At 37.4% G+C, this 27,841-nt stretch overlaps 1 protein-coding gene across 1 annotated transcript; it reads left to right on the top strand.

Moving 5' to 3' along the window:
• The first annotated feature begins 506 nt into the window (after positions 1 to 506).
• LOC105051397 (uncharacterized) lies at positions 507 to 9,539 on the top strand. Its single transcript, XM_010931837.4, has 9 exons — positions 507 to 645; positions 1,400 to 2,199; positions 2,573 to 3,930; positions 4,167 to 4,458; positions 4,570 to 4,785; positions 7,523 to 7,696; positions 8,025 to 8,219; positions 8,346 to 8,459; positions 9,094 to 9,539. Exons 2-9 carry the CDS (start codon positions 1,465 to 1,467, stop codon positions 9,406 to 9,408), a joined length of 3,399 nt encoding a protein of 1,132 aa, XP_010930139.1. The 5' UTR covers positions 507 to 645; positions 1,400 to 1,464; the 3' UTR covers positions 9,409 to 9,539.
• Positions 9,540 to 27,841: the final 18,302 nt, after the last annotated feature.

Raw genomic sequence — 27,841 nt, 5'->3', positions numbered from 1 at the left:
TGGACCATTCCATTCCCGTGGGGCCCGCCGCACTCCAACCGACGAGAAATTAGACAAAACCCTCGTGGAAGCCGGTAAACACTGGCTCATCGTTTGGACGGTCATGATTGTTTTATCCCTCGTCAAAACCAACATGGGAAACATGGACGGTCGAGATTCCTCCATCGTGCCACCCAGACTCCCATGACGTGATGGTGGATGAATCGCCCTCGACTCCACCACGTGTCCTTTCCGTCCGATCTCCATCCAACGGCCCTGATTGTCCTCTCAGGCAGTCGGCGAATACTTCCAACAACGAACCAACGTTAACTTTTTTTGTCTTCTATTCTTTTTTACTCTCTGACTAACACTATCTCCTCCTTTAAAAAAAAAAAAAAAAAAAAAAAAAAGATGATAACGTAAGTAAAAGGATAATTAATGAATTAATCAATTACGCGAAGCTCTTCTGTTAACAGCCCTTTAATCTAATCCATAAATAGTTTTTTCCTTCGCGTTCTTTCTTTACTCTTTAGAAGAAGCGGCCGCAGTTCACCGTCTCGCCAGCTTGGAGGAATTCTTCAACGCGATGGTGAGAGCTGGAGAGATCGAGACTGAGATTCTCTCCAATGCCTCATGCCATCGATTGCTAGTCGAGGGTTTCATGCGGTATGAGAGCTCTCTGTTTCGTTTTTTCTTGTTTTTTGATATTTTCTTGGTTTTTGTCTCGTAAAAATGGGTTTTTTTTTTCTCGGGTTTTTTCTTCTGGGATTGGGGATTTGGTGAGGTTTTGGTGATGGAATTATCAGAATGGGATCGTACTTCAATCTTTTTCGGGCTTGTATTTGGCATTCTCTTGTTGTTGAAGAATTATTGATTTCTTGGTTGTTTTAATTGGATTTGGTTTTAGTTGAAGATCTTATCTGTTTTCTCTTCTAATTTATCCGAAAAATAACAGGTTAGAGGATGTAATTCAGTATTTCAAGTGCAAGAGCGAGCTGGAATGCAATTATCTTACTCGTTTATTTAATAATTAAGTTTTGTTTATATTTAAAGATCTCTGCTTCTTTCTAGCTGTTAATTACTTAGATATGTTTTGTTGAATTTTAGATCACTGTGATTTGATCGTATTCTTTTAATCTTATATTTTATCTCGATTTTGTGGCCGAGATTTCAGTGAGCTGAAACGTGATAATGATTTTACTGAAACTAAGAATTAAATCACTTCAATTATTATTTTTTCATATGGATATCGTTTTAATAAGTTTTTGAATGAGATGAGAGATGCTGCATTGTGTTCTACATGTTGTAGAAGAATTTTCTTTTAATTGTTTCCATGAATTTCAGTTCAATCTCTCGCCAAACTTACCAATTTCTAATCCCATCATAATTTTCCTCGTGTTGTCAAAACTTGAAATCTCAGAGGAGGCATCCGGATCTGAACCCATTGTCAAAATAAAGGGCGCAAGGTGATCCGGTCTATCAACCATGGTGTTGGGTCTGAGATCCAAGAACAAGAAAGGCGCCTCGGTTCATGTGGATTATATCATCCATATCCAAGAAATAAAGCCATGGCCCCCATCCCAATCCTTGAAGTCCGTTCGCTCTGTAGTCCTTCAATGGGAGAACGGGGACAACAGTTCTGGGTCCACCAACCCCATTACCCCATCCCTTGGAGTGACTGCTGCTGAAGGCAAGATTGAATTCAACGAGTCCTTCAAGCTCCAAGCCAGCTTGTTGAGAGAGGGTTCAGCAAAGGGCAATGGCATGAGCACGTTTCAGAAGAATGTGCTTGAATTTAACATGTATGAGCCCAGGAGGGATAAGACAGTAAAGGGGCAGCATTTAGGGAGTGTAGTAATTGATTTGGCAGAGCATGGTATGATCAAAGAAACAGTGAGTGTCAGCATTCCAGTGAACTGCAAGAGAAGCTTTAGAAACACGGTACAGCCATTGCTTTATGTGAATATTCAGCCATTTCAAAAGGAGAACAGGAGCTCTTCATCTGGAGAAAGCCTGTCAAAGGAGGCCTCATTAGATAAGGATGGTAGGGAGTCGGTGTCAGCCTTGATGAACGAGGAGTATGCTGAGGAAGCTGAGATAGCCTCCTTCACTGATGATGATGTCTCATCCCATTCGTCACTTGCTTGCTCGTCTTCAGCCCTGGAGGCAAATGCACATTTGCCAGTTCAAACTAGTACTGCAGAACAACAGCATCATGAGGTAATTATCTTGAACCATAACTGGTGGATGATATATAATACAAATATTGTTGCAAAATTCTAAATCAAGCTGCTTCACAATTTTGTTAGGAAATCACTAAATTATATTGGTTTATCATCTGTATAATACCTAAAGTACCAAATTTTTTACAGTTAATTTCGAATCGGTAAAGCCAGTAAATTTTAATTTTTAGTGCCTGCTAGGCTACTACCATCAGATCTGTTCTAATCCAGTATAGGATCGGATGGGGAATACCATAAAAGAAGTTGATGTGCAGCATGGATGTTTTAAATCGATTAGCTTATGAATTTACTGAACTTAATTACTGCTATACTGAAAAATGAATGTTGATTAGTTTTGATTGGCTTCACAGAACACATTAGACGCAGCAGATGAGCATGGGGTAGGTGCTTTAGAAGCTGACTTACCTTTGCAATCTGTACCTGTGAAAGATGAGTTGAGACCGGTAACCACAGGAATTAACCTAAATGGTGCTGTCAGCAATCAGAATGAGAGGTCCCAAGAATCATCACTGGAAGATTTACCCAGGGACTCTGGGAGCTTGGTTAATGGCAATGCATCTTTCTCTACTCCTCAGACAAGTTCGCTACTCATACTGGAGAAGTCAGACACCTCTAGCACACCTTCTTCATCACCTCTGATGCCCGAAAGTACAGAGGAAGATATCATATCTGGAAAGGATAATGAAAGTGCCCTGTGGAATGATAAAGCTGAGGAAGTTCAAGAAAAGATGGTAGACTTCAGCGGCAAAGAAAACATTGTAGAAAACCTTGTAAAGAAAGAAAGCACTATTGCAATCACAGACAAAATTGAATCTGCAGATACTGATTTCCAGGAGAAGCTGAACCCTGTAACTAATAGCGAACCTGAGCAAAATGTTAACAAGGATGGGGTATCTCAAGAAAGTCAAAATGGGTCCATAGAGGTTTCAAATAGTCATGCTGCAGATTATAGGTTTGTGGAGGAAAGCACTGGAAAAAAGATAGAAAACGGATTAGAAGAGAAAACCAAACAAGTCCAGAACCATTCAGTTGAAAATGATTGCTTGATTGATAGCCCTGATAATTTCTCTAATGCATCAGTTGCAACAGTGCAAAAAACTCCAGCCATTCAGCAGCACAATTATCTGCAAAGTTCTCGCAAAACATCATTTACTTCTGATCTAGCTGTATCTAATTGGAGAGGTTTTGGTGAAAGGGGTAATGGAAACTTAACAAATGATAGACTAAAGAGTATGAAATTATCTGTGAGATCACCTCCAGACTCGAGAGGAACCATAACATATGGACCCAATGATGAAGATGTGAAGGAAGTTGATGTTCAAGAGGATGTATGTAATGGCATAAACTCTGCTACAGATGATGGAACAGATGATCAGGAAAGTACTAGCTCAAGCTCAGATAAAGTAAGACACATTTCTAGAATTAGCAGGAATGGCTTTTCTAATAACAAAGTTCGAGAATTGGAGCTTAGAGTTGAGTTGCTTGAAGGGGAGTTAAGGGAAGCTGCTGCTATTGAGATGGGTCTTTACTCTATTGTAGCAGAGCATGGAAGCTCTTCACAGAAGGTGCATACTCCAGCTCGACGTCTTTCAAGGTTATATATTCACGCTTCAAAACAGTGGTCACGAGAAAAGCAGGCAAGTGCAGCTAGAAGCGCTGTCTCCGGACTAGTTGTTGCTGCAAAAGCATGTGGAAATGATGTCCCAAGGTATGTCAAATATCTTCTTTATGTTAACTCTCCATAGCCTTTTCTGCTACATAGATATATACAACAAAGATCTGTTGTATCACTAGCACAAGATTCTAAAAACTGTCTCAGTTATGGTTGTAGATTCATTTTACCTTGTTATCAGATAGTTTTTCATTATGCATGATCATGCCTATGATACATTAGCACTTCTTTTCTTCATGGATTTGACTTCTGGTGATGTCTTTTCAAAACAGGTTGACTTTCTGGTTGTCAAACTCAGTTGTGCTTAGAGCTATTATCACTAGAACAATTAAGAGTTCCGACATCCCCAAACCTTTTGGCCCTTACTCTACAGAACATAGTTCCATAATGGTGCGGAAGAAAAATTCTTCTCCATTGAAATGGGAATCCATATCCCGCAAGAAGGAAAAGCTCTCTATCACTGAAGAGTTTGATGACTGGGAAGATCCAGACACGTTCACATCTGCACTAGAAAAGATTGAAACCTGGATATTTTCTCGAATCGTTGAGTCTGTGTGGTGGCAGGTTCGATTCTTTTCGCAATGACCATATGCTCCATTTTTTTTGTTTTTTATTTGCATATTTTCTGCTTTTACTCTATATTTTGAACCTGAGTGTAACATTTGTTACTTTCAGACTTTGACCCCGCACATGCAGTCCGCCAGTGTGAATCACGAACTTAAGAGAGGTTCAAAGAAAAGTTATGAAAAGACACCGAGCAGAAGTGATTGTCAACAGGCAAACTCATCAATTGGAATTTGGAAGAAAGCTTTTAAAGATGCCTCTGAAAGACTTTGTCCTGTTAGGGCAGGAGGTCATGAGTGTGGATGCTTGCCTATGCTGGCTAGATTGGTAAGTGTGGATGTTTCATTTCTCTTCTGCTGCAAGGGTGGTTGGTTAGGCTCAATGGCTTTGGATCTTCTGCAATCACCATGTCAGAATACCATTCAGTAGCTTTGAGCATTGGAATTTCACCATGACACTGAGAATGGACATTTTTTTAGAAAGATTTTATTTAGGCATTATTGGTTTAAATATTTTTATAGTTTCTATATTAACTTTATATGTGAATTCTTAGTAAAATGCCTTACAGGGCGTAAATATTTTGTGGCATATGTTTGGACGATCTGCTGTGATATTGCATACTTCTCTTACTTTCTCCTCATATATATTGTATGAGAACATGAGATTGCTTCAATGGACACTTTCTGAAAACTATGTACAATTAGATGGTGCTAATTCCTTTTTTTGCAGGTTTCCCTGCAAGCATTGTTCCTTTTTGAGCCAACCCTTGGTTGTACCTAGTTGTCAGGACTGCAACTATATATGGAAATTTTTACCAGCCAAATCTTCCTGTACTCAGATTTAACAGATATTATTCTATGCAATGTGCTTTATAGAATTTTTAGCAACCATCCATTATGAAATGCCAGTGTTTTATTCCCTATTTTCCATGCGTTGGTTGATACCATAGGTCTCTTTCACTTATAAAAACACCCATTTCATCTCCAATGATCCTTTAAGTGTATGTTGTTGAGTGAGCATGGTATTTTCTACCAACTAATTATATCTGCACGGTTGTACCTGGTTAAGCTATTATTTGACACAAAACGTACAAGGCTATGTTTAGTATTTAACATCAAAACTAATTATTGGGCTCTTGTTTGCTTTTGCCAGTTTTCTTCAGCTTTTCAACACTTCTTAAGTTTTGAACATTGGTCTTCCTTCTTTTTGATATTCTCTAACTCATGCTTCAATCATGTATTGGCAAGGAGCATTGATTAGCTCAAGGTCTTTATTATTTGTACTGAACATTAATTGAATTTATGTTAATCCTTTTTTCTTAGGCTGGCCAAGAAGTTGATTCTGGACAACTCTTGTGTGAAATACTGCAGTTTAACGTATCTCCTACCTTTAGATTATTGTCAAAATCCATTACAACACCACCTGATTTAGCTCAACAAAAAGTCCAATGCTGCATAATTTTCACTCCAGTGTATCCTATATATTAGTATTATGTTATGTTTTTGTCTGCATGCTTCTTTGTTTACTCATCCATGGGGAAACCTTGGCGAGTGGCTTCTTGCCTGCATAAAATTAAACAAAATAACCAGAAGGATAAGTCTTCCATCTTCCAACTGTGATTAGGTTTCACTCTAGGCTCTTCTCTTACCATAGTTGCTTTTGGTCAAGAATTCAACACCCTATCCAGAGGGCTGAATTGGTTAAAAGCCATCCTGGATCACCATCAAATTTTCTGGATCATATTATTATCTGAAAATGTGATCACACATTGCCAGATAAGGCTTTTTAGTTTCTACCATGGCATGTTTTGTTTTTTTGTTAAGACACTAAATTTTCTGCATTATTGTGGTCTCATATATCAACATCCTTCATGGCATCTCCTTCGTTTCCTAACTCATTTCCTTTTTGCTAATCCACTATTTAAACCACCTGCCCTGCCATCATTCGGTACTCTTTTTTTTTGCTCAGTCCACAGTCACTTACACCATCTTAAGTAAGGTGCATGATTAATTTGCTTTGATGGATCCTTGCTAGGATCGGCCTTCCTTGTAACTGTATAGCCATGATAGGTTTCTCTCTTTTTTCTGCAACAAACAGTATATGGTATTTATTGATAACTTTGATCTCATATTAGATAACCTTGCTTCAGTTTGCCTTTCATTGTGGAATGTTAGGTTCGGTTTCAAGCATCAAGTCAGCAACTTTTCTTGGTTCACTTGAGAGTCAAGATCATGCAAATGATGATATGGTCACTGTCAGCTTCTTTGTGTTGATTTTCCCATGAGATTTGGTTACTCATGTTTCTTTATGTGTCAGCATTTACTGACTCATCTCCTATCAACTGTGGTGTCCAACATGCTCCTAGCATGATGTATCTGCATATTCATGTCAGTGCTACATGGCTTGCATTTCAGTAAGTCTGGCAGCAAGCAAATGTTGCTGAGTAGTCTCTGCTTTCAATTGACTCTATTGGTTAGTTTGACTTGATGCTTGGCTGATTTTTTAGTGATTGTTAAATCACCTTGCAGAAGATAAACTAGGTCAGCTGCAGCCTCAAGTGAGACTGTTTTAATAGGTTGGACGACGCTTGTAATGATATAATGGATCAAATTTGCAATCATATGTATTGCTCTTCATGTTGCTTCTCCCACTACCTAGCCCTTGACATTTTCCCTACCTAATCACCAGACAAAATCTACCCTCAGTTGCTTAGGTAATTCAGATGTTTTTTGGCCTCATCCCTGCCATCCTTCCCTGAGCATTATCTCATCTCATGGATGTTTGTGTATTCTTTGAGAATCATGTGGGTGATGAAGATAAAGGACTGGAAAGAGTTAATGCACCAGCCTTCAGGCCTCTGTGTTTTGTTGCACTGGCATCTATCGCATTCTTCTATCATGCGCTTCCTTTTTTACGAAAAGTTTTTTACATGGATTTATGTCATATATTTTGACACAAGCACTGGAATCTATATCGTTCTTCTATCATGTACTTCTATCATTCTCCTCATGGACCTCATCCATTGTTTCTCAAATCCAAGCTGAGAATTCTTATTTTCTGACAGGTCATGGAGCATTGTGTGGCAAGACTTGATGTGGCTATGTTCAATGCTATCTTACGTGAGTCAGATGATGAGATTCCCACTGACCCGGTGTCTGATCCAATTAGTGATCCTAAGGTTCTACCTATTCCATCTGGCAAATCAAGCTTTGGTTCTGGTGCTCAACTGAAAAATGCTGTAAGTAACAATATATTACATTAATTTCTATAATATATGTGACAGTGCCAATTGGCTCAGTAGACAAATTCAGTGGGTGTTGTTACCAGTGACCTTCAAATCCTGTCCCTGACTAGCTAATAGCTGTGAAAACAACATGAACACCATAAGTTACCTATTGACACACAGTTTCTTCAAATCATTTCTAAGAAAAAAGAATCAAAAGGTTTGGACCTTTAGGAGAGCATATTAATAGAGGAACAGGATGTTTCTATGCATAATATTATCCATTTATTTATCCCAAAAATGGATATGAACCTTGTGCTAAGGGTATTTTTTGTTCTGCTAGATTGGCAACTGGTCTAGATGGCTAACTGACCTATTTGGTATGGATGTGGATGACACTCCTCAAAATGAGGACAAGCAAGATGATGATAGACTTGATGTTGCAGCATCCTTCAAGTCTTTCCATCTCCTGAATGCATTGAGTGATCTTCTAATGCTTCCAAAAGACATGCTTTTGGAAAAATCTATCAGGAAAGAGGTTTGTTTATGTATTATCATTTCCTGGTTATGCACATTTACTTGGCCCAGCAATTGGTTATTCTTATTTGCTGATTTAATTACTTCTATTTCATTTTCTTTCTTTTTTTTTTTTTCACTTTGAAAGGTTTGTCCAACATTCAGTGCATCAATGATCAAGCGGATCCTCGACAGCTTCCTACCTGATGAATTCTGCCCAGATCCAATACCAGAAGTTGTGCTCAAAGCACTGGATTCTGAGGTGAGCTCGGTGCAATTCTTCTTGTTCCTTTTTTCAGTCATTTTCTGGTGAACTATTAAGCTCAGAATCGGTAATCAGAAATCATAATTTTAATATAACCATCTGCACGCTAATCAGGGACATGCTTTGGCAAACAGAAAGTGCAGAGCATAGCTGTACATAACTTCCTTGTAAGCCATATAATTTTGGCTGCAACAAATTTTTGCCACTGATTTTGTCGACATGCATTATTTCTACTATTTATGAAAGATAAGCTCAATGTGCATAAGATGTAGTTTTCTCCTTGATCATGGAACAGGGCTTCATGAAGGGCAAAAATATCTAAAATCATGAAATAAAGGAAATGGTCAGATAAAGAAGCTACATAACTACTGAAAAATGAGACATCATTTTCCACTGAAGTATTTAGCTACTAACTGGTGCACTTTTTGTGCTTGCCCTACAGTTGGACAAATTTCACTCTTTCAAATTTTTGATGTTTGGTTTTCATCCCATGGACATGATAGCAAACACAAGAAAGTGTGATAAACAACAAACAGCTGATATGTGCATGTACTCATTTGCGTGCTTATGTAAATTTTGAATACTGCCATTGTCCTTTGAGAAAGTTGTCCTAAGTTTCAACTGTCGTTAGGATCCTCTGGAGAGCGACGAGGAGAGAATAAGAAATGCCCCATGCAATGCATCTCCAATCATTTACTCTCCACCTTCAGTTGCTTCAGTGGAGAGCATTATAGGAGATGTTCAAGGTGCACCACTTCTAAGGAGGAGTGGGTCATCTGTGGTTCGTAAATGCCACACAAGCGATGATGAGCTTGATGAACTAGATTCACCTCTAGCTTCAATTCTCATTGATAAGTTGTCTGCTCCAACTACCAAACGAAAGGACCACAGTTATGCAAATGCTGTCAGGTACCAGCTGCTCCGTGAGGTGTGGAGAGATGATTAGCCACCATAATTGTTATAATTCGTTCTATTTTTTCCCTTCTTTCGATATATATAATTTCCAGAAAAAACTTCAGCACTTGTGTAATCTGTATTTTGATCCATGTGAGTTGCAGTGAAATAAATATTTTGTTCTGAGTTTGTGCCTACAAATCTGGTATGTTCCTTTTAATATGTCAGTTGTTTTCATGTATTAAGCTCAAATCTAGTGAATATCCCACGATGTGCAACCTAAAATAATAGTCGTTCTTCCAAACCGCCAAACTGGATTGTGCATGATGCAATAAGTTTATGTGATTTTAATACACATCTCTCCGAGTTATTGTTTCAGATTTTCTAAGACATAGAAACATGGGTTCAAAGAAAATGCTGTACCAAAAGGAACCGTCAAGAGACATCAAGGAGAGAACTCTCTGTTTTGCATCCTTTATACATGTGCAAATGATCAATGATAACAACAAATGATTGCTGCAACTAAGAATTCTTGTCGGCACTCGTCATCTTCCCAACAAAGGCCTGGTAAAGGTCCCAGCTGGACTTTGATAATGCCATCATCCTGCTAGATGGGGTCTCCAGAATTAATATTTTCTATTTTGGGGAAGTAAGAGTTGCCCTTTTTCTTTTTTTCTTTTTTTTTTTTTTTTAAGTACAATTAAGCAATTATACCCTTCTAGTATAAGTACAATCCAAGAAATCAGAATACAAAATATCTTGCAAGGTCATAGGCAATCATCGTCATGATGCCAGATCTAGTTTCTGGTATGCTTAGCAACAAAAGATGCAATCCAATATGCAGCACTATTCGTCTCTCAAAAGACATACCAAACAGACATCATGATGGAATGACAAAGGGACCTCCACATGTCATGGAGCAGTGAATGAACATACAGATGCTTTGCCTCATCTCGGAGCCAGTTGATGACTGTGATTAGATCACCCTTAACGAAGATCCTCTCAGGTCACAGCTCCTGCACCGTGCAGATGATACCCATCCAAGTAGCACGGAGCTCCATTCTGAGGACGGACGGCTCGAAAAGATGTGTTCTCTACAGCCAACAGCCTGACATCGGAGACCTAGATATCATAGTCTGTACCACCTGTGCCATCTCTAACATTGCAATCAAAGTTGATCTTGACAAACCTCGAGGGAGGGAGCTCTTAGGAAATCAAAAAAATCCTCTGGGACACTGCAGGCATGGCAAGAGAGTTTCAGGAACTTGGAGCGACAAGGGACATGCCAATCGTGTCAAAATGGCTGTACTCTTCAACTAAACAATAAGCTCTCTCCAACACCCGATGAGTAGGTACAACCTTGGCTTTAAAGACTAGGCTGCTCCTAAACCACCAAATTTGATAGGTGATGTATGCCATCTTAGCACCCAAAGGTGGGCCCTCGATCATACTTTGATGGATCGCATCCTGGAAGAAAAAAAAGCTAGGGCCACTATTCGCATCTTAATGCTAGCCACACATCATCTCCCAAATCAAACATGCCCTCGGGCAATAGAGCAGGACATACTCCGTCGACTCATCCTCCACTCCGTAGATTGAGCAGAAGGTCGGAAGATCCATGTCTCTATCCTTGAGAAGTGTCCATATCGGCAATCGGTCTCAAGTAACCTTTCAGAAAAAAAAATCTGATTTTGGGATGGATAACCACTCTCTAGATCCAAGCAGTCTTGATCCTCCTCTTTGGCACTAGTCTACTCATCTTAACGAGATCCTTATTAGATTAGACAGTTTCATGCATGCAATTTTAAAATTTTTATCATACGTAGCAGAAATAAATATAGATTAAAATATTTTTGATCTAAGCATGCATTAGATCTGATCTATAAACCACCTAAAACGAATCTACGATACTAACATGACCATGCATTTGAAATCTGATCTGAAACATAATCAAGAGGAGATCTGATCTCCATATCTTTGTACGGATTGTTGTACACCATAGCCGATGATCGTGGATGTCTGAGTTTCTCGAGCCGCACAAGCGTTCGGCCTCTACAGGTATCCATACGAGGCCTTAATCTGATCAAAGATTTTTTAATCTCCCCAGATGCTAGCTCTCTTGCAGAGACCGCTTCCTAATAGTTGATTGAAGAACTTCTTCAAATCTCTCAGATTCTCTTAGAGTAGAAGAAGTATTGGAGGAAAAAGAGAGAACCATTTATTTTCTCTCTTCCCAAAATCCAACACCACCAAGAGGACCATGCCTAGATGTCTCATGTCTGGATAGATCTCACACCCCATCTCTTTTCTCCCTTAATTTCCATGGTGAAATCAGATTTCACTTTCTATGCCACGCCCCTTATTTCTCTCCTTTTAATTTGGCATCCAAAAGGGATAAGGTCCAACCTAAATAAATTTAATCCTTATCTAATAAGGAGTTTGAATTTAATGGGGAACTTATCTAAACCCTTTAGTGTGGAGAAGGGAGTTTAGGGTGGAAAAACAAAAGAAGCGCAAGAATATAGGGCGCGCTTCTCTCATGGGGTGTGGTATCATAGGTTGGTGCCGAGGGAGAGAGAGTCCCAATCTATTGAGACTCTTATTTTAGATGGTTAATTAATTTTTATTTAATTAAAAATTTGGTTGCACCTAAAGAGAAAAAAATTTTAGTCCAACTAAGAATCCAATTAGATCTTAATCCAATTAGAAAATTAGTTGCACCCAAATCCCAATCAAATCAAGAATTGCTCTCTTGCAATTAGGTTATCTCATAATCCAATCATCTAATCAAATCCAAACCAAACTAAATTGAATCTAATTCAATTAGACTTGATCTTAATCCTATTGCTCAATTAAGTTGAGTCAAATAGCAATCCAATTGCTAATTAATCCTTCTATAACTTACTAACTCTTTAGTAATTTTTTTTATTACAACTTTTGTATTAGATTAATTATCAATCATATTAATAATTAGATCCAACTACCAAACGAAAGGACCACAGTTATGCAAATGCTGTCAGGTACCAGCTGCTCCGTGAGGTGTGGAGAGATGATTAGCCACCATAATTGTTATAAATCGTTCTATTTTTTCCCTTCTTTCGATATATATAATTTCCAGAAAAAACTTCAGCACTTGTGTAATCTGTATTTTGATCCATGTGAGTTGCAGTGAAATAAATATTTTGTTCTGAGTTTGTGCCCACAAATCTGGTATGTTCCTTTTAATATGTCATTTGTTTTCATGTATTAAGCTCAAATCTAGTGAATATCCCACGATGTGCAACCTAAAATAATAGTCGTTCTTCCAAACCGCCAAACTGGATTGTGCATGATGCAATAAGTTTATGTGATTTTAATACACATCTCTCCGAGTTATTGTTTCAGATTTTCTAAGACATAGAAACATGGGTTCAAAGAAAATGCTGTACCAAAAGGAACCATCAAGAGACATCAAAGAGAGAACTCCAAGTAGATTGTGCTCTGTTTTGCATCCTTTATACATGTGCAAATGCTCAATGATAACAACAAATGATTGCTGCAACTAAGAATTCTTGTCGGCACTTGTCATCTTCCCAACAAAGGCCTGGTAAAGGTCCCAGCTGGACTTTGATAATGCCATCATCCTGCTAGATGGGGTCTCCAGAATTAATATTTCCTATTTTGGGGAAGATAGAGTTGCCATTTTTTTTTTACTATAAGTGGGCAATTATACCCTTCTAGTGTAAGTACAATCCAAGAAATCAGATTACAAAATATCTTGCAAGGCCATAGACAATCATCGTCTTGATGCCAGATCTAGTTTCTGGTATGCTTAGCAACAAAAGATGCAATCCGATCTGCAGCACTATTCGCCTTTCAAAAGACGTGTCAAACAGACATCATGATGGAATGACAAAGGAACCTCCAGATGTCATGGAGCAGCGAATTAACATACAGATGCTTTGCCTCATCTCGAAGCCAGTCGATGACTGTGATTAGGTCACCCTCAACGAAGATCCTCTCAGCTCGCAGCTCCTGCATCATGCAGATGATACCCATCCAAGTAGCACGGAGCTCCATTCTGAGGACGGACGGCTCGAAAAGATGTGTTCTCTATAGCCAACAGCCTGACATCGGAGACCTAGATATCATAGTCTGTACCACCTGTGCCGTCTCTAACATTGCAATCAAAGTTGATCTTGACAAACCTCGAGGGAGGGAGCTCCTAGGAAATCAAAAAAATCCTCCGAGACACTGCAGGCATGATAAGAGAGATCCAGAAACTTGGAGCGACAAGGGACATGCCAATCGTGTCAAAATGGCTGTACTCTTCAACTAAACAACAGGCTTTCTCTAACACCCGATGAATAGGTACAACCTTGGCTTTAAAGACCAGGCTGCTCCTAAACAACCAAATTTGATAGGTGATATATGCCATCTTAGCACCCAAAGGTGGGCCCTCGATCATACTTTGATGGATTGCATCCAGGAAGAAAAAAAAGCTAGGGCCACTATTCGCATCTTAATGCTAGCCACACATCATCCCCCAAATCAAACATGCCCTCAGGCAATAGAGCAGGACATACTCCGTCGACTCATCCTCCACTCCATAGATTGAGCAGAAGGTCGGAAGATCCATGTCTCTATCCTTGAGAAGTATCCATATCGGCAATCGGTCCCAAGTAACCTTTCAGAGAAAAAAATCTGATCTTGGGATGGATAACCACTCTCTAGATCCAAGCAGTCTTGATCCTCCTCTTTGACACTAGTCTGCTCATCTTAACGAGGTCCTTGTTGGATTAGACAGTTTCATGCATGCAATTTTAAAATTTTTATCATACGTAGCAGAAATAAATATAGATTAAAATATTTTTAATCTAAGCATGCATTAGATCTAATCTACAAACCACCTAAAATGGATCTACGATACTAATATGACCATGCATTTGAAATCTAATCTGAAACATAATCAAGAGGAGATCTGATCTCCATATCTTTGTGCAGATTGATCTACACCATAGCCGATGATCGTGGATGTCTGGATTTCTCGAGCCACACAAGCGTCCGGCCTCTACAGGTATCCATATGAGGCCTTAATCTGATCAAAGACTTTTTGATCTCTCCAAGTGCTAGCTCTCTTGCAGAGACCGCTTCCTAATAGTTGATTGAAGAACTTCAAATCTCTTAGATTCTCTTAGAGTAGAAGAAGTATTGGAGGAAAAAGAGGAAGAACCATTTATTTTCTCTCTTCCCAAAACCCAACACCACCAAGAGGACCATGCCTAGATGTTTCGTGTCTGGATAGATCTCACACCCCATCTCTTTTCTCCCTTAATTTCCATGGTGAAATCATATTTCACTTTCTATGCCACGCCCCTTATTTTTCTCCTTTTAAGTTGGCATCCAAAAGGGATAAGGTCCAACCTAGATAAGTTCAATCCTTATCTAATAAGGAGTTTGAATTTAATGGGGAACTTATCTAAACCCTTTGGTGTGGAGAAGGGAGTTTGGGGTGGAAAAACAAAAGAAGCGTAAGAATATAGGTGCGCTTCTCTCATGGGGTGTGGTATCATAGGTTGGTGCCAAGGGAGAGAGAGTCCCAATTTATTGAGACTCTCATTTTAGGTGGTTAATTAATTTTTATTTAATTAAAAATTTGGTTGCACTTAAAGAGAGAAAAATTTTAGTCCAACTAGGAATCCAATTAGATCTTAATCCAATTAGAAAATTAGTTGCACCCAAATCCCAATCAAATCAAGAATTGCTCTCTTGCAATTAGGTTATCTCATAATCTAATCATCTAATCAAATCCAAACCAAACCAAATTGAATCTAATTCAATTAGACTTGATCTTAATCCTATTGCTCAATCAGGTTGAGTCAAATAGCAATTCAATTGCTAATTAATCCTCCTATAACTTACTAACTCTTTAGTAAATTTTTTTATTACAACTTTTGTATTAGATTAATTATTAATCACATTGATAATTAGATCCAACTGCGATTCATTATCGCAACTCAACTATCTGATTAATCAAAAATCTCTATTGTATGTGATCTCATAGGTTCTATTCTATCTGATAGTGAGATATACCATGATCCTTATCACAGTATCATTAAAACTCATTTCAATAGATTGAAATAATTTCAACTCTGCCCATCAAGGATCATTGATCATCAAAACGATACTGATGAGTCTCACAATCCACCAGTGATACCTAGCAGTATGTAGTGGCAATCTAGTAGAATGAAAGTATTGAATCTCTAGATGTAGTTACCATATGATTCAGTTATTCTATCATGAGTCTCGACTAGACGAAGGTCATGAAAAACTCGTTAAACCCCAATATCAGTCATATGCAAGATTGGCTCGACTCGAGTTTATTTGTAAAATTGCATGAAAATTTTTTTTCAGTATTCACACTTGCTTCGATTGAAGACTTCTTGAATTCAGTCTCGCGAATCGTATAGAACTTTTTCTTTTTTACTAAGGTCGATATATTCTATCTAGGTGCATCCTACTTCTATTAGTGACCTGAACCTATTGTAGCCAACATACACCACAAAGATCTAAATGGCTAGAAGATCAAGTTTATGTATAGTCAAACTATAGTAACATCACTGCGAATAGCCGAGGCACTACAGGTTAAAATATCATTCACACCACTGCAGCATCGAGTAAACCACTGACGAGTGAGTAGACATCCAAGTAGTTTCTCATATTGATCATGCTCAGTACAAGTTATTCTCTAACAATTACTTATACTCTCACCCCATTGTCTTCACACTGCAGACTCCAGACACATCTATCCGGATAGGAAGCGATCCATGCACCGATCTAACTGGATTGATCACAGTCTTCTATGATGATCCCTCGATCGGGAGCCTTTAGGAATTAACCATCAGTAATATATATCCTAAATTTTTAATACTTTAAGAATATATATTATCATCCGTTAATCCCTTGAATGAATCATGGACACATAAAATATGATTGAGATAAAAATTTTTCTTTTATTAGTGAATAAAATTTATAAATATAAATTTATGTCTTGAAATTACAATATGCGTCAGGCAATAATTGGCTTCTAAGGTACACATCTAACAAACTCCTACTTGCACTAAAGCTAATTGGCCATAAACCTAAGTCCCATCTCTCAAGATAAACTTCGGTCTTCTGCTGGCTGAGAGACTTTGTTAGTGGGTCAGCCACATTCTCTGTGGAATCTACTCTCTACATCTCGATGAACTTCTTCTCGAAGTATTCACGTATGATATGGAATCGCCACTCTATATGCTTGGACTTCTGATGAGATCTTGGCTTCTTAACGAGGGCTATGGCATCGTTGTTATCACAGTGAAGTGTAATAGCATCTGATGACATGACATTGAGCTCCATAATGAATTTTTTGAACCATAATGCTTCCTTAGCAACTTCAGAGGCAGTGATGTATTTAGCTTCCATAGTTGAATCTATAATTATCGATTATTTGAAACTCTTCCAACTAACCGAATCTTCATTACATAAGAATATACACTCCGATATAGACTTTCTATCATCGATATCAGACATGAAGTCTGAATCAGTGTATTCTTTCACTTTCAGCTCAGATCCTCCTCCAAAGATTAAGAACAGATCTTTAGTCTTTCTCAAGTACTTAAGGATGTTCTTCACATCAATCCAGTGCTCTTCATCTGGATTCAACTAATATCTGCTCGTGATACTCACAGCAAGGACTATATCAAGTCGAGTATATAGCATGGCATATATGAGGCTCCTTATAGCCGAAGCATAAAAGATTTTGCTCATACGTTGGATCTCCTCAAATGTGTCAGGGCACATCTTCTTGGAGAGATAAATCATATGCCTAAGGGACAAAAGTCTTCTTTTGAAGTTTTTTATGTCGAACCTCTTCAGTACCTCCTTTATGTATATTTTCTGTGAAAGATCCAGTATCTTTTTAGATATATCCCTATAGACCTTTATTTCAAGAATGAAGAATGCTTCTCCTAAATCTTTCATGGAGAATTCTTTTGACTACCATACTTTGATCAAGGTCAGCACAGAAATGTTATTTCCAATTAGAAGGATGTCATCCACGTACAATACGAGGAATATGACAGCGCTCCCACTGATCTTTTTGTACACACACAGCTCCTCCTCATTTTTTATGAAATTAAATAATTTGATCACATCATTAAAGTGAGTGTTCCAACTCCAAGATACTTGCTTAAGTCTGTATATAGATCTTTGCAATTTGCAGACTTTGTAATCACTATCACTAGAGATGAACTATATAGACTGCTCTATATAGATATCTTTCTCAAGATATCTATTTAGAAAGATAATTTTTACATCCATCTGTTAGATTTCATAATCATAATATGCTGCAATAGCGAGTAGTGTTCCGATGGATTTCAGCATAACTACAGATGAAAAGATTTTTGATCGTCAATACCTTTGTGTTGACTATAACCTTTTGCTAATAGCCTTGTCTTATAGGTTTCTACCTTACCATCCGAATGTATTTTTTTTTTGTAGATCTATTTACACCTAATAGGTACTATACCTTCGAGTAGATCTACCAAAGTCCAGGCATGATTGGAATGCATGGAGTCAAATTTGACTTTATTATTTTTTTTCATTTCTCAAAGTCACCATCTAACATCATCTCATTATAGATTTTTGGATCATCTCTATGGTCCCTATCTCCCATTAGGAATACTTTTTCTATATCCTCTGTAAGTATACCTAAGTACCTTTTAGGAAGATGGGAGATCCTACTAAATCTACGAGGTGGAGGAGGTACTACATCTACTGGCTCACTATAAATAGGTTCTGACTCTAGAACTCGTGGCTCATTAGATACCCTCTCTTTGATCTCAATTTTTTTTCACTGTCTCCATCTTAGATAAACTATTTTTTCAAAAAGACAGCATTATGGCTCATAATCATATTGTGATCTTCTAGAAGGCAAAAATAGTATCTCATTAATTCTTTAGGATATCCTATGAAATGAGTCCTAATTGACCTAGCCTCTAACTTGTCTGTCTTCTATCGCTTGATATGGACCAGACATCCCCAAATCTTGAGGTCATTAAGATTTAATTTTTTAGCATACCATATCTCATACGGTGTGGTAGGAACAGATTTAGAGAGAATCTTATTTAAAAAATAAATTATAAAAAATAATATATGTCTCCAAAAAAATATCGAAAGATCTGTGAAGCTCATCATGGATCGGACCATATCCAATAGGATCCTATTCCTCCTTTTGGAGACGTTTCAGGAGGCATCCACTGTGAGACTATGCCATTATCCTTGAGATAGCTTCAGAATTCTCCACTAAGGTATTTACCTCTTCGATCTGATCGAAGAATCTTTATATATTTTTCTGTTTGCTTCTCCATTTCATCTTTAAACTTTTTGAACTTTTTAAAGACCTCATATTTGTGTCGCATCAAGTAAATATACCCATACTATGAATAATCATCGATAAAAGTTATGAAGTAAGGATAACCACTCCTGACCTACATATCAAATAGGCCACACATCAGTGTGTACCGGGCTAAATCTCAGTGGTCCTTTTCTTATGTCCCACATAGGATAGCTTGGCAATCTTTCCTTGAAAAGAGGACTCACAAACTGGATAAGACTCCGAAGTCAATGGCCCGAGAAGGCCATATTTCTCCAATTTGTTAATTCTATCCTCTTCTATATAGCCTAGCCTATGATGCTACAGATATCTTTGGTTTAATCTATCTCTTGATCTTTTAGACCCTATGACATTCACTATTTACTCATTAACATTAACACTTGCATCAATATATAAATAATAGAGACCATCAATTACAAAGGCATATGCTATAATTTTATTTTTAAAATAAATTATACATAATTTTTTATTAAAATTAAATATATAATTATCCTGTGCTAGCATAGACATAGAAATTAAATTTTTGCTAGCTATAGGTACATGAAAATAGTCGTTCTAAACTATATTCTGACGGTAGTCACAAAAGATAGGCACCCATGACCACAACAGCAACTCTTGCCCCATTACTAACTCAAAAGAGTGATTTCACCTTCTCTTAGCCCTCTACTTTTCTTTAGATCTTGCATTGAAGTACACAAATACACACTAAAATCAGAATCTAAAACTCAACTGTAAGAAGAAAAAATTATAAGATCAGTTTTTATAATAAGCAAGTCAGACATACCTTCAAAAATGTTAGATGTGTGCCCTAGAAGCCAATTGTTGGCTGACACATTTGTATTTTCAGAGCCTATTCTTGTACTTATAAAACTTTATCATTAATAAAAGATATTTTCATTTCCAATCATGTTTGTGTGTCCATAATTTATCCTAAAAATTAACAAAGATGATTTTGTATATTCTCAAAGTATTAAGAATTTGAAACATACATTATTAGTGGTTAGTTTCTAAATACTCCTGATCGTAGAATCGTCACAGAGGATAGTAATCAATCCATTTAAGATTGATGCATGAATCACCTCCCTTATGGGCAAATGAGTCTTGAGTCTGCGATGTGGTGATATTGGGATGAGAGTGCAGGTGGTTGTTAGAGAATAACTTATACTGAGTGTGACCAACATGAAAAATCACTTAGATATCTACTCACTTGTCATTGATTTTCTCGATGCTGCAGTGGTGTGAGTGATTTTTTGACCTACAGTATCATTGACTATTCACAACGAGGCTACTAAGTTTGACTATATATTTTCTTAGTCCCTAGTCATTCGGTTTCTTACTGTATATGTTGGCTACAATAGGTTCAGATTCGCTGTTAGAGTAGAATGCATCTAGATAGAATCTATCGATCTTGAAAGAAAAGAAAAAGTCCTATATGATTAGCAAGACTGAGTTCAGGAAGTCTTTAACTAAAGTAAGTATGAGTACTAAAAAATTTTTTTTTACAGAATTCATAGATGAACTCAAGTTGAGCCAATCTTGCATACGATTGATGATAGGATTTGACGATTTCTCCATAACCTCCTTCAAGTCGGGACTCATGATAAAAGGACTGAATTATACAGTAACTGCACCTAAAGATTTAGATTTTTTTATTCTACTAGATTACTACTACATATTGCTAGACGTCACTAGTAGATTATGAAAATTTACTAGAATTATTTTTGGATTAACAATCCTTGATAGGTTGAGCTGGAATTGTTCTAATCCATCAAAAGAAGTTTCGATGATACTGTGATAGAGATTACAGTATGTCTTATTATCAGACCGAATAAAATCTGAGGGGTTATACACAAAAAGAGTTTGACCCGATCAATGGCTTAAAAAAAATTTAAATTATCAATTTGATTGATGGTTTGAATTTGAAAATTACTAATTTGTAAGTATTACAGATTTAGTAACTGCTAATTGTTCGCATCGGGACTTAATTATAAATATTATAATTTAATTGAGATTGATTAAATTATGCATCAAGTTCTAATTAATTTAAATCAAATTTAATTGAATTAGATTTGATTTAATTTAATATTAATTAGATTTAATTATCCAAATCAGATTTGGATTTCAATTCTGATTAGATTAGGTTTGACAGATTTTCAAATTTAATTTGATTGGGCTCAATTTAGATTCAATTTGGACCCAGTTTGAACCAAAGTGACCCTGACTCTTAAAGCTCAGGATCCCTAAGCTTCTCTCTCCAAGTGGTCGATCAGAAAAGGGATGGGGCGATGAAAATTCTCGTTGATTTTCTTTGGCGCACGTGAAGAAGTGGGGAGAGGTGGTTTCTTGATGTTTCTTGGTTAGTTAGGACTTTTATCTAGATAAGAGATAAAGCCTAACTAACCGAACTAATCCCTATCTGATTTTTGGCATAGAATATCAGAAGTTTTGTGTGACAAAATTATAAAAAAAGATTGGTTTTTGCATGAGGTCGTGATCCAATAACTTCCTCACACCCTCTTCCTCCTTTACCCCACCTTTCCTCCCTTCCACATTTTGGTTCTTCCTTCTAGATCAAATCTAGAGAGGCCTTAGAGAGAGAGAAAAAAAATCAAGAAAAATTTTTTTGATTTTTTTTTTGATGGTTAGGATCAATCTCCAGGATCTTTTACACGGCTGCTTCAAGTGATATCAAGTCAAGTGGCTTCATTCAAGCCAAAGAATGAAGCCTGCAAGTGAGCTAGCACCCTCAGGGTTTTGAAGTTCTGATCGAGATATCTCTGTATGGATACCAGTAGAGGTTGGGCGCTTGTGCAGCTATGACAGCAACCCCAAACATCTGCAGGATTTGATTCGAGAAAGAAAAAGAAAAAAGTGATGAGGTATATCATCTTTTTACTATTTATGATTTCAGATCTGTGTTCATAAATTTATTTATGCATGTTAGACGATCCTAGAGGTGATTATGATTTAGAATCAGTATGCTTAGATCAGATTAAAATTTTTAAATCCTGCTTCCACTGTGGTTATCGTAACCGCATAGATCTATGCATGCGAATCAGCCTGTTTTCTAACAAAAAGGTGTATCTTTCTTCTTGTTCTTCAGGTTCGCCAAGTACAACGTTTGTTCCATAGCAATGGCAGAATCTCTTAAACTTTTCAAGGTTTGTTCAGTTGTTACTAACATGTTAAGTAATTTGGATAGGGTGCTATCAATCTTATTCATATAATAATTTACAATAAACTGTCCATATGAATCAGAAAGGAATTACAGGATCAAATCCATCTGCAAAACTTTGTCCATGGTCATTCTGAGCTTCTAAAGCTCCTCAATATCCTTGATCAATATTAAACAATAATCGTAGACTGACTGTCCATCACGTATCTTTGCTCTGAAGAGTCTCTTGGAGATCTCAAAGTGAGCTGTGCAACTCTGATCACCATACAATTTTTGTAGGTGAGTCAGCATGTCTTTGGCAGTCTTTATGTCCTTATGCTAATGCTATAATTCGTTAGACATAAATGCTAAAACCCGATTATCATCTTCCATCCACTTCTCAAGTGTAGTTCGTTGATCAGGGGATGGATGAGTTGGCAACACAGAGATTTTCTGATCAAGAACATGGGTTAACTTCTCAGAACTGAGAATTATTCTTATGTTCCTGAGTCAGTCCTTATAGTTGGTTCTTATCAACCTGTTGGTCTCTAAGATTTAAGCTAGTGGGTTAGAAGTCAACATGATTAACTGCAGAGAGTAAAATTTTCTAATTAGATATTTATACTTATTTTAAATTTGTTTAGAAACTTTAAAAACAAACATGACTTCTATTATTTTCTTGAGTATCTCACACTCCTAGAGTGGAGAAATGAAAATCCATACGTGAGGGGTTTCAAGTAGATACTGTGGTCTCACTGATCTACACATACCTCAACTAATAGTTATTGATGATGCGCAAACCAATGAGTGGATAACTTTTTATCCATTGCTTCACTAAGCAAGATGCAGTGACATCGATCTCTAAGTCCTGCCTCAGTTAATAGTTATTGGCCATATTTTTTAATTAAGTCAGACTACCATTCACTAGCGAACGTAAAGTCATCATTGGATCCCTCACCTAACAGTTATTGGGCCCAACCCTATCTCTATCCCAGAGCATCTAATGCTAATAGAGTGGTTGCGTCTTCCCGATGCAAGTGAACCTCTGTGACCAGTTGAAAATAATCAACACTAGGAAGATGCCTGCATCTCTATAACGGTAGAAGACCGCTAGATTTAATATTTGTGAAGAGATTTATTTAGGTCTCTTTTACATCTTATGCAAATCGTAAATTGATTAGGGTATGGGTTCAGCTCAAATCACCAGGCATCCAAGTTTAAAATTGATTACAGTTGGTCAGGTAAGCAAGAGATTAATGGGAGGCTCCCCGCTGTCAGTGGTAACGGTCCTAATTAAATAACCATCACTTAGTTACTTGCATTAGACATCAACTGATCCTGACCAATTTCAAATTGGGTTAACTTAAATAATCGAGGCTCGAGCCACTGAGCCAAGACCAGATTATGGGTCAAGATTTTTAACACATGCAACTTAATCGATTTGATCCTATAACTATTGATTCAATCTTGAGCAGACTCGACCTAGTCATAATCAACTACTTAATTCGATTAGATCAATTGCCCATCTCGATTGAGCCCAACATGTATCAATCAAGAATCCTAAGACTCTCTAATCAAATTAGAGATCCAAATTGGTCTACCTATGAATCCAAATCACAGAAATTTTAGATATTGACATAAAAATTTAGATCTGAATTTAGATATAAAATAGATTTTAGATCCGAATGAAATAGCACAAAATACCTTCAGATCTAAATCCAATTTCAGATATGAAAGAAAACAAATTTATTTCAGAACTGAAATGAATTTCAGATCTAAAACAAACACATAATTATATCATATGTAGTATAGAAATCTTAGATCTAATATGTTTTAATGAACTACATTGTTCTAGCATAATCTTTCAGTATAACTAAATTATGTCAAGACAACCTTATATCAGAATGATATCTAATTAATTATAGATCTTATTTCTGTAAATCAGATTTTAGATCACATGATTTTTTGTTCATGTCAGAATCATGGCTCTGATATCACTGTTGGAATAGACGATTTCATGCATACAGTTTTAAAATTTTTATCATATGTAGCGAAAATAAACATAGATTAAAATATTTTTAATTGAAGCATGCATTAGATCTGATCTACAAACCACCTAAAATGGATCTACGATACTAATATGATTACATCTAAAATCTAATTTGAAACATAATCAAGAGATCTGATCTCCATATCTTTGTGTGAGTCAATCTACACTGCAGTCGATGATCATCAATGTCTGAATTTTTTGAGCCGTACAAATGTCTGACCTCTACAGATATCCATATGAGATCTTGATCAGATTAGAGATTTCTTAATCTCTTTGAAGTGCTACTTTTCTTACAGAGATCATTTCTTGATGGTTGATTGAAGAACTTCAAATCTCTCAGACTTTCTTAAAGAAGAAGAAGTATTGGAGGAGGAAGAGGAGGAAGAACCCTTTCTTTTCTCTCTTCCCAAAATCCAACGCCACCAAGAGGACCATGTCTAGATGTCTCACGCCCAGATAGATCTCACGCCTCTTCTCTTTTCTCTCTTAATTTCCACGGTGAAATCAGATTTCACTTTCTGTGCCATGCCCCTTATTTCTCTCCTTTTAATTTGGCATCCAAAAGTGATAAGGTCCAACCTAGATAAGTTCGATCCTTATCTAATAAGGAGTTTGAATTTAATGAGGAACTTATCTAAACCTTTTGGCATGGAGAAGGGAGTTTGAGGTGGAAAAATAAAAGAAGCGCAAGAATATGGGGCACGTTTCTCTCATGGGGTGTGGTATCATGGGGCAATGCCAAGGGAGAGAGAGTCCCAGTCCATTGGGACTCTCATTTAGGTGGTTAATTAATTTTTAACTAATTAAGAATTTGATTGCACCCAAAGAGAGAAAAATCCTAGTCCAACTAGAAACCCAGTTAGAAAATTAGTTGCACCCAAGTCTCAATCAAATTAAAAATTGATCTTCCTTGCAATTAGGCTATCTCATAATCCAGTCGGACTTGATCTAATCAAATTCAAATCAAATCAAATTAAATTTAATTTAATTAAACTTGATCTTAATCCTTTTGCTCAATCAGATTGAGCCAAATAGCAATTCAATTGCTAATTAATCCTCCTATAGCTCATTAACTCTTTAGTAAATTTTTTTATTACAACTTTTGTATTGGATTAATTATCAATCACATTGATAATTAAATCCAACTGTGATTCATAATCATAACTCAACCATCTAATCAGTTAAGAATCTCTATTGTGTGTGACTCCACAGGTTCTATTCTATCTGGTATTGAGATATACCATGATTCCTATCATAGTATCATTAAAACTCTTTTTAATAGATTGGAACAATTCCAACTCTACTCATCAAGGATCATCGATCATCAAGATGACACTTGATGGGTCTGACATTCTACTAGTGATATCTAGCAGTATGTAGTGGCAACCCAGTAGAATAGAAGTATTAAATCTTTAAGTGCAGTTATCGTGTGATTTAGTCCTTCTATCGTGAGTCACGATTAGATGAAGGTCACAAAAAATTTGTCAAATCCCAACATTAGTCATACGTAAGATTGGCTCGACTCGAGTTTATTTGTGAAATCTCGTGAAAATTTTTTTTCAGTATTCACACTTGCTTCGATCGAAAATTTTTTGAACTCAGTCTCACGAATCGCATAGGACTTCTCCTTTTCTACTAAGGTTGATAGATTCCATCTAGGTGCATCCTACTTCTAACAATAAACCTAAACTTACTGTAGCCAACATACACCGTAAAGATCTAAATGGCTAGGAGATCAAGTTTATATATAGTCAAACTACAGTAACCTCACTGTAAATAGTCGAGGCACTGCAGGTTAAAAGATCACTCATACCACTGTAGCATCAAGTAAACCACTGATGAGTGAGTAGACATTCAAGTAATTTTTCATGTTGGTTACACTCAGTGTAAATTGTTCTCTAACAATCACCTGCACTCTCATCTCAGTGTCTCCACACTATAGACTCGAGACACATCTATCTGAAAGAGAAGCGATCCATACACCGATCTAACTGGATCGATCATCATCCTCCATAACGATCCCTCCATCGGGAGCCTTTAGGAATTAACCATCAATAATATATGTCCTAAATTTTTAATACTTTAAAAATATATATTATCATCCGTTAACCCCTTGGAGAATCATGGAAGCATAAAATATGATTGAAATAAAAACTATCCTTTTATTAATGAATAAAATTTATGAATACAAATTTATATCTTGAAATTATAATATGCGTCAACCAACAATTAGCTTCTATGGCATACATCTAATAGTCCCTTGCAAAAATCTTAGGGTAGTAAGATCTGCCCCACACCCTCAAGTCCTAGTTTCGATGGACAGAAATCGGGATAGCAAGAATCTTGTTAGTAAGTTTATCATCAAAAAGACAGATGACATCCTGAGCCCTCCAACCCATATCTTTAGCTGTGATCAAATCACAGACCCGCAGATAGTCATCCACCTCCATGTTGATGTAAGGTGGCCAACATGAGAGGGGCAGGTTGGAAAATCAAATATTCTGACTCACATTAATCGTAGTCCCATCACCAATCAGCCATCTGACCTGGGCCATCACTATTAGGGTGCAAATACAAATCTTCCTCCAAATGAAGGAGCAGTCGCGATCAATCCAGATCTAGGATCCCTGGCTTCAAGCCCCATATCGAGTCCTTATCATCCTGTTCCATAAGCAATCAGGCTGGGTGAGAAATCTAGCTGCATGTCTGACAATCATGATCTCCCTCCTAACCAGCAAGGACTAGATCTCTAGGCTCTCATCCCATGTAGGATGACAGACCACCTCTCAGGAGAGTAGGTGAAGCCTCTGGCCATCCTGTCTAAAGCCCCACAGCAAATTTTAGGACTGCTACTTTAGGCTTCTGAGATAAGAGCATGGCACAATAGTGTTTGCTACAAGGTAGACCGAAATGGAGCTTAGGACTGATCTCACGAGGATAGTCCTCCCCATCATGGAGAGGGTGTTGGCTTGCCAACCCTCAAGGCAATGTCGAACCTGCTGCTCCATGGGCCTACAATCAGTCCTTCAAAGTTTCTTCTCTATGATAAGAACCCTCAAATAGATCAAGATCTCGGTCTGCTCAGGGATTCCCAGCCTATCCTGAATTATTTGCTTCATCTGGACCTTTGTCTTAGGGCTGAAAATAATTATAGACTTCTGCAAATTTACGAGCTAGCCTAAAAAATAGCAGTAGGCCTCTAACAATAGTCGTGAAGTACCTCACATTCTGGATTGAGGTCCGATTAATGAGCAAGCAATCATCTATGAAGAAAAAGTGCGAGAACGACTGAATGACAAGGGTAGGCTAGTAGAGCTCTAGCTTTGCCCCCTAAACCACCATCTGAAAAGCACAAGATAAAGCATCAGCATGCAAAGGAAACAAGTAGGGAGAGAGAGGGCACCCTTGGTGAAGTTTGCCTGTCGAGTGGAAGAAGTCTGTCAAGATGCCATTCATTAGGATGGCAAAGCTTGGGGCCTCCACACAGTCTATGATCCAGTCAATCCATCTATCTTAGAAGCTAAACTCATGGAATGTCTGATGCAAAAACCACCAACTCATCTGATCGTAAACCCGCTCCATGTCTAGCCTAGTTGCCATCATGCTCTAACAAATAGAAGCATACTGTAGATTATGTATAAACTCCTCAATGAGCAAGATATTGTCGGTGATACACCGACCACTGACGAAAGTATCCTGTTCCAGATTAATCAAGCGAGAAATAACCGACTTCAATTGTCCAACTAAGATCTTCACATGCACTTTATAAAGAGTGGTGCAAAGGCTGATCGTCCTAAAGTATATCGGGGCCGATGCATTTGTTGGGAATAGTGTCCCAAAGTCAATCGTCAGCCTGTTGACGGTTG

Source organism: Elaeis guineensis, chromosome 9 (genome assembly GCF_000442705.2).
Source record: "Elaeis guineensis isolate ETL-2024a chromosome 9, EG11, whole genome shotgun sequence".
NCBI lineage: Eukaryota > Viridiplantae > Streptophyta > Magnoliopsida > Arecales > Arecaceae > Elaeis > Elaeis guineensis.
Note: the sequence above shows the minus strand (reverse complement) of the source record. Positions and strands in the feature narration are given on the sequence as shown.

Bases quoted from the DNA above. Each gene is read 5' to 3' on its own strand.
- LOC105051397 (XM_010931837.4), top strand. From the start codon at position 1,465: ATGGTGTTGGGTCTGAGATCCAAGAACAAGAAAGGCGCCTCGGTTCAT. The intron at 4,786-7,522 runs GTAAGTGTGGAT...ATTTTCTGACAG, and splicing joins TGCCTATGCTGGCTAGATTG to GTCATGGAGCATTGTGTGGC. The intron at 8,220-8,345 runs GTTTGTTTATGT...TCACTTTGAAAG, and splicing joins AAAAATCTATCAGGAAAGAG to GTTTGTCCAACATTCAGTGC.